The sequence below is a fragment of the Tympanuchus pallidicinctus genome, unplaced genomic scaffold (assembly GCF_026119805.1).
Source record: "Tympanuchus pallidicinctus isolate F22 unplaced genomic scaffold, pur_lepc_1.0 scaffold1, whole genome shotgun sequence".
In the NCBI taxonomy this organism is placed as follows: Eukaryota; Metazoa; Chordata; class Aves; order Galliformes; family Phasianidae; genus Tympanuchus; species Tympanuchus pallidicinctus.
In genome coordinates, this window is record NW_026294618.1 from 47,467,320 (window position 1) to 47,479,230 (window position 11,911).

An 11,911-nucleotide genomic window follows, 5' to 3' on the forward strand; every position below is an offset into this window, starting at 1 on the left:
GAAAGCCAATAGTATCCTGGATTACATCAAAAGAAGCATAGCCAGGTCGAGGGAAGTGATCCTGTCCTGTTTTGCACTGGTGAGGCCTCATTTGGAGTACTGCACCAAGATGTGGAGTCCTCAGTACAGGAGAGACATGGCCTGTTGAAGCACATTCAGATGAGGACCATAGAAATGATCCAAAGCATGGAACACCTCTCCTATGAGGACAGGCCAAAAGAGCTGGGGCAGTTCAGCCAGGGACACCTGATAGTGGCCTTTCAGTATCTAAAGAGGAGCTACAAGAAAGCAGGGGACAAACTCTTTAGTAGGCTCTGTTGTGGTTGGACAAGGGGAAACGGTTTCAAACTAAAAGAGAGGAAATTTAGATTGGATATAAAGACATTTTTTACAATAAGGGTAGTGAGGCATTGGAACAGGTTTCCCAGGGAGGTGTTAAATTTGTCCTTGGAGACATTCAAAGTCAGGCTGGGGCTCTGAGCAAATTGCTCTGAGCAATTTGATCAAGCTGTAGGTGTCCCTACAGTCCCTATTGTAGTGGAGTTAAACTAGGTGACATTTTGGGATCCTTTCCAACTCAAACGGTTCTATGATTCTATAATTTTTTATCTGGCAGTGGGTCCACAGACATGGTAATGTATGTTTCAGACACATTTCCCCTATGAGGAACTTGATCTGAGCACCCTCACATCTGCCAGTGCAAGAACCCAAGATACTTTAGGCATTCAGCAGGAACGGTGCTCAGATTTATAAGGGCATGTAACAACTGAACAAGGGAAAATGGTTTTAAACTGGAAGAGGATAGATTTAGACTAGATATTAGGAAGAAATTTCTTTACTGTGAAGGTGGTGAGACACTGGAACAGGTTACCAGCAAGGTTATGGATGCCCCCTTCCTGGAAGCATTCAATAGCACAGTTCCTTCTGTGAAGTCAAATGATGAAGCCCCCAGGAGGCTGTTAAAAGGAACTAGGTAAAATATAGATGCATTTCCAACACTGAAAAAAATCAGGATGGAAAGCCAATAGGGCAAATATACATGGAGAGAGGAACACGCTACTGGAGAGACTGCTAAGGATAGGGGTAGCAGGAAGTCTCTTCTCCCAAGCTGCTGCAGCTTCAGATAGACAGTGTTACAAGGATATGTACAGGCTGGGTAAGGTAACACTCTAGATAATATGCTTTTTAACTAAAGGGCATCATTCAAAAAGCGGTTAGTTCATAATGGTGCAGAAAGCAACCTACTCACAGCTTCACCAGCAGCTACTGTGTAGAACACTTCACCTTCTCTACAATTAAGTCATTGAGAAGAAGAAAAAAGAGTTGGTATAATTTAAGATTTCCCCCCAAAGCAAACAGTTATACGTTACTATAGAAATATTCGGTTATTTGCTGAAAACGTAAACCTTTGCCTTGAAGTATATTTTTTCATAAATGTCAGAGTACTTATGTATCAGCAAGAAAATTGTCCTGTGAAAAGGCGTATTTGTCATGACACGACCTTGCAAATGACACCTTGCATGACATCAGATTTTATTCCTGGCTGTCTGGCTGCTAGAGAGCCAACATTAAAACAATGCTCTTTTTAAGATCATTCTTGAATAAAAAGGTGACTTTTATAATTGTAAGGCTATAGAGAAACAAACAGCCTGTTTAAAAAGAACTTAAAATGTGGCACTTGATTAATGACAGGTTGGTCAAGTGTTATTTAACAACCTCTGATAATAATATTAAATCCTTTTCATTCTTTTTTTTATGTCAAATTAAAATCATCCTACTACAAGCCCATGTACATCATGTGTTTTTACCTCTTCACCTCAGCATTCAGTTTTACTAAACTATTTAGTTTGGTTTTAGCATTTAAATACCAAAGGAAGTTATTAGACCATAGAAACCACACCTTAGTAGATACGATCTACTAATTAAACACAGATTAATTATTTCTGCATTTATAGCCTTGACTAGTAACAACAAGCTGACCTTCATGTCTCTTCCATAGTCAACACAAAGAACTGTCTGGGGTGCTTGTTTATTCCTTTAGAACTGCTCTCTCTGAACAACCCCCCAAGCCTTGGCTCTTTCACAGTTCAGGGAAAGGTATTGGCTGCCTTCACAGCAACATTCTTGACTTCTCAATGCCTGGATTTGCAAATAACTCTGCACGTCCTACAAATAGAGGAGTTTAGGCTGAACAAAGAATAGACCAAAGAAAGAGGCCTCTCAGCTCATCACTTGGCTTTAGTTGCTTCCTCAACTTCCAGCAGCATGAGCCAAAAGCTCCTTGACGTACAAGAAGCAAGCAGGGCTTAGTAAACACCAATGGCAGATTCCTCCAGCCAAAACACAAAATGCTCCTTGAATACCATGAAAGAACCATACGTCACCTTTGTATACTAAAAAAATACCATAGAAATATAGTAGAAAATTGCAAATAAGCTGCATATTCACATCTCAGCTAAACACACACAAATATTTTGCATGTGTTAATGTACAAGCTGAGCTAAAAACTATTCAAGTTGGTACAGTCTGCTGTACCTTTTGTGCTTCAGCAGTATTTAAAGCAGAACTAACAGGTTAAGGTGGGAACAGAAGAGGGAGGCACTGCACCCCAGTAACCCACATGAGGATCAGAACTCAGGTCTTCTCCAGGCTGGGCCTTCCATCTCACTTTCTTCCGTGCAAAAGCTGGATGTGCTGTGCTGTGGTTCTGGTGCCAAGCCCTACTCCTCAGTTCAGTCACCCACTTTCCTTCTTCAGAACTTACCACAGCCTAGGGACTGCCCTAGTCCTGGCCCCAGCACAGCAGCCCAGTCTGTGGGTGCCTCCTGAGTTCCTCTCGAACTGCCCTGTGGTCACCACAGTTACACAAATAAAGGCATTTCCACTTTAACAAACTTCATTATTTTTGAGTTAAGTCTTGTCAAGTGCTTCTTCCTTGTGACGTAACTAATAGAAAATTCCAGGAAATCATTCATAAAACTGAGGAAAATATGAGTGGATGTTTGGTCTGGCTGGAGGCGCAAGCAGAGCAACCAGGCAGGACGGTCTTGGAAGGCACACTGGGATTCTGCTCCAAGCTTTCAGAACTCTGTTTTGTCATAGATTTAATTCAGGATATGCGGTTTTCCTGTCACCTAAGTCATGGCATTTCGCCCATTTCTGGTTCAGTGGGAGGAGGATGAGATGAATGCCCCGTGCTACAGCCCAGGCCTCCTCCCTGCGTACGCCACTGCCAGCCCACAGGGCCCAGCACAGATGTGTGCTGTTGGAACACAGCACTGCTTCTCAGGTCGAAGAGCAGAGAATAAAAGGAGAATAAAGCAGAAGGACAGTGCTAAGGTCTACTGTTATCTCCCAGGCTTTGCCACGTTTATTTGCTCCGCAAAATTTTCAAAGCAAAAGTTTTCTGCTACTCTGTAAAGTCTCTTGGCTAAGGCTCACCACACAGCAGTACCAAGAATGCTAATACAGAATTACTCATCCTCGTTGTTTCTAGCAATACCACTCACCGGAGAAGTGCTTATTTCACACATGTAAAATAGATTTCCAACATAAATGATTTAAACACATATTACTATTCTTATTTTAATACTGTGCTGATAAAGAAAAACAAATCCCCTTAAATAATAATGCAGTAAAACCGTACTATATTCTATATATTGAATACTATATTGAAAACTATCAGAAATCAGAAAGCGTACTATATTGAAAGCTATCAGAAATAAGTGCTAGAAATATTTGTGTACCTACCAGCATTCCTGTCACTGGGCACATAGTTTGTGCTGTCTGGAGACTAATCCTGCTTATTGTTTTTCTGCTCACTTTCTCTCATGAGCCTGCATTGCTTCCCCATGTTCTTTCCTTCTCCAGATAATAACAGTCTCCGTTCAGCTTCCTCCTCTTTCTACCTTTACGACCACTTCGAGGATCGTGCCTTTACCCTCTGGCTCACCTTCACTCTGCTAGTGTTGTTTGCGTGATTGCTCTGAGGAGAATTCCTTTTGCTGCAGCTTCCTGTTGCTATGTGACCTCTGTGCTGGTGTTCTGCTCCACTGTGCTGTGTGTGCCACACCGTGCCAGGTCATACTGCGCCATTCCATGCTGTGCCATGCTGTGCCATGCCATGCCATGCTGTGCCATGCTGCGTTTCTGGCCCTGCACACCTGCTCAGCCCTGTGTACCCCACTCTTCTCCTGCACTCTCCAGGGCTCAGCTTTGTCCCCAGCACTTTGGGAAGCTGAGTCACTGAGAGTGGACTGCATAATTCCAAGGAGTGAGGCAGTTCATATGAAATCCAACGGTGTGCTTGTAAAGAATAGAAGACACCGCAGGAATAAAGACACCTCTCAGTCTGAAAGTAAAGGTCTTTTAAGGTTGTTTTTTGCATAACTGCTTGCAATGCTTTGTTTTGTAAATTCGAATTTCTATAATAATATAGAATAATTTCTATTATGTGAAACTGTAACACCCTCCATGTCACACAAGCTTTGAATTACGTGCTGAAAGCTCCAATTGCAACCACTTGAGCAGCAGGAGGGTAACTACAAAGTGGCTGGCAGCAGCAAGAGGCCTGGTTTGGTTGCTGGGAACAAAGTCATGTTAGCAGAGGGCTGCCAGAGTTCCCCAGCTTGGCTGGAAGGCAGAGCTCAGCTCACAGCTCAGCTTCTGCTGCAGGTTTATCCTAGATTTTGACGGGTACCTCAGCAGCGCTGCACTCCCTGCAGGCACAGCTGGTAGGCACCTGGTGATGGTATTACTCGTGCCTGTTTGTGTAGGAACCTCATGCAGCAGTGAGGGTAAAAACATGTGGTGAGAGAAAAGTGCATTCAAATAATGCAACTTCGCACACCCACACTCAGAAAAGGAAAATATTTATAAACAATTCTGCCTTTATTTATAAAGTTTCCATGGTTCTCCTTTGTCAAATTCCATTGTGCTTTCCCTGAGACAGTTCTTACGCTGCACTTATTCTCTGCCTCTAATTTCTCAGAAAGGAAACACAATTTCATTCGGAGGCTTATCAAGGATGATGCATTTATGTAATACATTTTAAGGCTGGATATTAGAAGGGGACAAAACAGAAGGCCCCATGTCTATGCCACAACAGCTTGAGGCACTGCTGTATCAGGTAATGCTACCTGCTCCAGTTTGGCTATGGTGAATGAGGCTACTGCATGGAAGAGAGGTAGAATTGGTCAATCAGTTTCCCTGAATGTCAAAGGAAGAGCAGCATTGCATCTCACAAGAACTAGTCTGGTCCTGTGCAGACTTATTCTCGTACACAGCACGCATTTAATGTGTAGGGCAGTGTTTCTACCTGCTCTGTGAACATCGTTTTTACTGATTTGCATTGCCGTTATGTGGAAAATGGTGTCAAGCTGCAGGACCTTCCCTGCGGATTAATGGTGGAATAGGAGCAAATGCTGGTTGATAAGTAAGATGAAGGACATTAACTCAAAACAGTCAGTAAATTCTTAGGAAGTTTCCTGACCTCTGTTGTTTATTGTTATTAAAAATGTGGAAAAAAAATCCCGTGCATTTTTTCTGTATGACATAGCCATCACTGGTATACAGAATATATATTAGCAAGTCCTTTGGCTCTCCCTCAGCACTGCAGTCATCATAATTTGTTATTTTGAGAAAAAGATGCACAGATGTGCTGGGAGGACTGGGGGAAGGAAATCATTAGTTCTTGAAAGCTGCACTCAGAGATCGAGGTTCAGTTTTTTCATTTTCTGAAAAGTCTTTGCATCTCCATAGCTTCAGTTTCTTAATTTTTATTGTCATTTCAAACTTTAGACACCAGTTCTCTGAACTATTTACTTCACGCTTCCCCTTGGAAAACTCCTATTTCTTTTATCTGAAAAGATTCACCAGAATACAGCTATATGGTATTTGTGTGACATACAAATGTGCACAGGAGGAAATGAGAGCAGAAATACATCATCAGCCTTTGAAAAATATCTTTACTGGACTCATAACCAGGAAGCAGCTACGAATGTATGTGGTAATGGACAAAACTAAACCTTTGCTATCAAAGGGATTTAAAAAGTGGAAGAGCATATGAGTCAGGTAATTACATCTACTTATTACTTTCAGCTTTTACTGAGATCTTTGTCTTACAAATGCTTGTTCCCTGTGCATTTCACCTCACTATACATTCCTCGTATCAATAAACTTTATGGATACTTTACTGACACACTTTTAAGAACTTCTCAGAAAAGGCTCTGGCTTTGTATGAGGGCTAAGATTTCAGTACCTTATATCCTTGTTCCTCCCAAGACATCGCTACACAAGCTATTCCAAAGAATGCTTACAAGGTGGCACCACTCTTGGTGCTCATAAATCTAAGGACAACTCTTGGAAAAATTAAACTATGAAGACTCTAAGCAATACAAATTAATTAAACAAGGTAGAGGAATGTTTTAATAAATGCCTTCCACCCACACAGCCCACCTATACTTTAAAGATAGAACAGCCTGTGTTGGAAGGGACCTCAAGGGCCATGAATCTCCAGATTCAATTCAAAGATAATGCTATCATATTTCCATCAGTGTCAGCAGTAGATGCAATCATCTTCAAATACAATCCTTTGCCTCCTGGCAGACTCTTGAAAAGGAGATGGAGGCATAAGCAAAGCCTGACATGACTAAAAGGATGATGAAGGCTCTGCATAGTCCAGCCCCAATTTAGGTAACAGTGATGCACACTGGAAAATATTTTCTCTTTAAAAACCTTGGTAGCAACATTTTTAGATTCAAAACAAATGATAGAACTATTTTAATAGATCAACTTTAGTTACAGTGCAAGGAAGAACTGATGAATTTCGCAGATATGATACTGTCGTTTAGAGGGGGGCCTGAATTGCAATATATGATACACTTTCTGTCTTTTTCTTTAATCCCCTTTCCTACTCTCCCAGCACTGCTCACAAAAGTTAAGTAATTTACTGACAATGAAATCTGATTTTCTATATAACTTTTCCTGGACATTCCTAAGTGTTTAGTAAATCACAAGTTAAAAATTATTGATATCTCCCTCTGTCGAGGCCTTGCATAAGACAAGACCACCTTTGCTGCACAGTTCCTCATGATTTCTTTTAATAATTGCTAACCTATGTGAAGAAGCGGCCATCAGCCCTGCCACTGCCCTTAATATCCACATAATTATCTCCTTTCCAGAAGGCCACTGTTTTTGCCATGCCTAGAACACATTGATAAGCTGGCCTAGTAACACAGCAGCCTGAAGAAGCAGTTGACTTTCCTCTTCAAATCTACATTCTCTCGTTTTTTTTTGCACAAGAGATCCTTTCTGCCATTATTACTCCATTTATAAGCTTCTCAAGGAAGACCAGGAAAGTACTGGGAGCTAACAGATATCCTATCTACTGTGAGTTTTCACCTCATACTGGTTGCCTGGTCTGGGCTGTTCATTAAGATCACTGACCTCATAACGTCTGAAAAGTTTCTGGGAATCAACACTGCCAACCTCTAGTGATTCCAGAAAAAGGCTTTATGAACTCACAAGTGACGTGCTTTACCAAAGCACACCAAACAGCTTCCAAGTCCTGTCAGCTCCAGACATGGAGCAGCAGCCTATTTTGCAGATAATCTTCTCTGTACTGTGTATCTTTTGAGAAAGACTTAAATCTCACTGAGCAGCCATCTTATGGTGACTTGTGCAGCTTAACAGCTTGCCTTTCTTAGGTACTGTTTGCAGAATTGACTTCCCTCATTCTTTATTTAAGAATCATTTTTCTTTCTGTGTATTACATAGCATGTGACTTTCTGAACAGCTCCTTCTTCTATGCATCATCTTGCTCAGAACCACGTACTCTCTAGACCTTGTCTTCCTGAGACTTCTGGCCAGTGCTCTTGACTTCCTCCAGCAAAATGCAATCCTCATCATTATCATGCATGCAAATTTTGAATATTTTGAATGCTGGATAAATTTTGAATGTTTTGCATATTTTCTTGAGACCATCAAAGACAGCATTGATGATCTCAAGCCTGCCTGGCAATACTTCTTCTTTGTCCTCATTATTTTGAATACCTCTCTCAGCTTGAATATCTAAAAATAATTCTACAATGTCAAAGTTCCTGACAGATTGGCTTATTTTCACTTTAGCTGTTTGCTCAAGTTTTCTGCAATGTTTTTAAGGGTTTCCCTGCTTATTATGCATATGATTCTTCAGTATCCCACTGTATTTTTACAGGCCTGAATATCTTCTAATATCAACACACAAATATTTCTTGCAAACTGCTCTTCAGACTCTTGCTTTGATTTCCTGAATCATGCAAACAACAGGAGAGGATTTCATATATGTTAAGTACACAATGGACACAGAATAGCCATCCTCTGAGATGCCCTAATACCTTTTCAAGATCTTTAAAAAGTGAATCTGCATGTGGCAGTCACCTGGGTTTAGGAGAACACACTGCTTATAAAATCCACATTTCATTAATTTATAGAAAAATTAATAATAGAAAAACAAAACTCAAAGGCATTAGACAAGAAAGAAATATTCTTTTTCTATATATAAATTACTCTGTGTAAAAACTTTGCAGAAGCATCTAGTTCAGAACATGCATGAGTTTTATGAGAGGTGTAGCAAAAAAAATCTAATCTTAACTTACACACTTTATCAATAAATAAACATGTTGTGAATTAGATGAGCACTGGGCAGGCAGACAAGTGCAGAATCGTATGGCTAACTAAATGCATTATTTATCAGCTAGTAGAGCTTCTGTAATACAACCCTGTACATTGACTTATTTATGAGGTGCAGGAAGAAAGACACTGAACTAGTGTATGAACAAAATACGTTTTTATATTCTGCTAATATGCAAACTAAAAATAAAACTAACAAATATGAGCCAAAACGAGGCCATAATGTTCTATCCACACTTTAAGAAATATTAACGCAAATATGTCAAAACAAATGAAGGCAGGCACTTATAATAACTGTGAAAGATGACACCAAGCTTCTGGTTTCTCAAACCACCAAGGAGCTTGTGCATTACAGGCATCAGGACTGAGAGCTTCCCTTTATGTGAAACTCATCCTCCTCCTAAGCAATGATGGCAAACCATTCCCATTACTGCCAAGCTTGGCACAGATAGAGATTTGGGTTGGCATTGCTAAGACAAAGCTACAGTAATCCTTTAAATTAAAATTTGTCACATGACACCAGGAAGGTGACTCAGAATGCAAGTTTTCTCCACTCTTCTCTGTCCTCTTGGCCCTGCTGGCAGTGCCAGTGGTGATGCCCATCAGTGCCTATTCTTACTGTGGTCTGACAACAATCTTTTTGTAGAATCACAGGAAGGGATGGAGACAAACTAGGATTGAAAAATATCCTCTCCTTTAAATCAGAGTCAGAGTGCTGGTACAGTATCAGTAACTCCTGGAGAACAGCTCTTTGGCATCCCACTGTCTGGAGTTGAATTTCTAATCCTGTAACTGAAATACCTAAGATTGCCTTGCACAGTTCACTGACATGCAGAGCAATGCCCAAGGGATACACTTTTCTCCCACTTTAACTAAGAAATGGAAATTAGTTCCTATTACTGACATTGCCTTCATAAGACTCTGGTTCTTCATGTGAACTACAGGAATCTTTTCGTGCACTAAAACTTAAGCCACTGCACATCCAGTTACTGATATTTTAAGTTGGTGCAACTGCTTAGGATAGCATTCTAGTTTGCTTAACTTTAGGCAGAATTAATTTTTAAAACAACAACCCCAACAAAGAAATTCAAAGTGTCACTGATGAGCATTCAGCTAAATTATTTTCTCAATTACCTACTTCATACACTAAACTGTAATAATTTGTACTTTCATTTTCTTGCATTTTTTAGTTTTCAAGTTAGCAGCTTTCTTGCATTTTCTCAATCTCACTCTTTGCAGAAGATTGAAGCTTTGCATGAGTAAGCTGAAATTTAAAAACTGAAGACCAGAGATGTGTTAAAACAGGAAAAGTTTTTAGATGAGGGGAGAGAAGAGAGTAGCGGGTATTTTATCAGCTATAAGGAGTGAGGGCATGTGACATAAATGGTTTCCTAAATGTTCAGACACCGAGGAAAACTGAGTGCAAAGAAGTTACTGAGGCTCTCTGCTGTAACGTGGCCTGAAAAGAACAGTCTTTATGACTTGCTCTGCTTTGGCAAAGTTCCCATATTACCAGCAAAACAACTGCCTAGCAACGCAGACTTTCCCACAACATTTCCTCACACACATTTTATACCCAGAAAAAACTACAGCACCTAATATTCTCTCTGGATAATCCCCTTATTTTAGAGCTATATTTAGTTCTTTGTACACATTTGAGCTCTAGCTAACAGGGCAATTGCTGTCATGACAGACACTGCAGGCAAAGTCAACCTAGTCCTATCTGTGCTGCAAGCTGTGTAGTAACTGTGCACCCGGAGCAGGTTATCTGTGCATCAGACAGACAGCAAGCTTGCTGCTTCCCTCCACCGTGTTTCCCCTAACAAAGGCAGGAAGCCATAACTGCTAGCAAAAAATGTACAAATATCCTTTCTATTGAAAAATCTGTTTTGTGAACAGAAAGGGAGGTCTCCAGCTTGCGCTTCACAAGGCTGGGGAAGGCCATGTGAAGACATAAATAGTTCAGTAATTTAAAATACATGCTGGTTTGAACATGTGAAATTCTTTTTTTTTTTTTCATTTACTGCCTTTAAGGAACACTTACAATCATACAGTAGATATACTAGTAATTATATTTTCTTATGTGACATCTCAGCTGCAGCAGCATCTTGCAACAGAATATTTAAGCTGTTTTCCTCACAGTTTCAGCAAGAGTTGCCTTTATCCTTCTACAGCTGATCCTGAGCAACATACTGATAGGACTGCTGAAAAGCCCACCCTACCCCTATGTTACATGGAAGCACAGATCTCTTCGTCCCTCCAAAAGACATCACTGTCTGAGAACCACTGTAGATAAGCTGCAACTGGCATAAATGAGACAGCACTCTTAATCATACACACAGAAATTAAGGCAGCAACTTACTTGCCGTCTTCATAACTTCCTCAGGAACACTCTTTTCAAATGAGTTCAACAGGAAATTGTGGTAATTAGGGGTAAGCTGCGTGCCTGCAACTTAAACCACCAGCTGCAAAGCGCAAAGGCAGCCAGCACTGGATTGGTGAGCTACAAGCAACTGCCACCTCCCCTCCTTGCACTTTACATTTAAATCTTAAGCAGCGTGTGGAGAGAAGTTCTTTTAACAAAGTTCTACATGAAATATGCCTGTGAAAAGGCTTGATTGCTCCTAATAATAGCTCTATGCTTGGAACAGTAATACTGGTATGAAATGCTCTGAGACCTGAAAAATGAAAAGCATCCTGGATGTCCTATCGTTTATTATTGAGTTTATCAGGAGTTGTGTTTTCTGTCTTTACTAAAGGCTATATTGACCTTTTGCTACCTCTTGGTCACATAAGTATGAATGTGAACAAATCGGGAGAAGTGGGCTGAGGCAGAATTTGGTCAGCAGTGATTCAGGACTCTGATTCTACCACCTTCTTGCAACAGTTTCATAGAATCATTAAGGTAGGGAAAGACCTCTAAGATCATCAAGTCCAACAACTGCTCACCTACCACCAACACTTCCCCACTAAATCATGTCCTTAACTACCACAGCTACCCTTTCCCTCATCATCTTCAGGGATGGTGACTCCAGAATGTCCCTGGGAAACCTCTTCCTCGTCACTCTTTCTGGGAAGAATTTTTTCCTGATATCCATCCTGAATCTCCCCTGGAACAACTTGAGGCCATTCCCTTTAGTTCTATCACTAGTTACATGCTAGAAGAGGCCGACCCCCACCTTGCCACAATCTCCTTTCAGGTAGTTCTAGAAAATGATAAGATCTCCCCTGAGTCCTCCAG

The 11,911-nt window shown here is 40.7% G+C and overlaps 1 protein-coding gene across 1 annotated transcript in view; it reads right to left on the reverse strand.

The window, feature by feature from the left end:
• The window catches only part of CEP85L (centrosomal protein 85 like), a 141,933-nt gene extending 130,831 nt beyond the window's left edge, over positions 1-11,102 (reverse strand). Inside the window, exon 1 of the mRNA XM_052671081.1 lies at positions 11,033-11,102. Within this exon, the coding sequence (XP_052527041.1) occupies positions 11,033-11,045 (13 nt within the window). The 5' untranslated portion in view covers positions 11,046-11,102. The remainder of the gene's footprint in view (positions 1-11,032) is intronic.
• Positions 11,103-11,911: the final 809 nt, after the last annotated feature.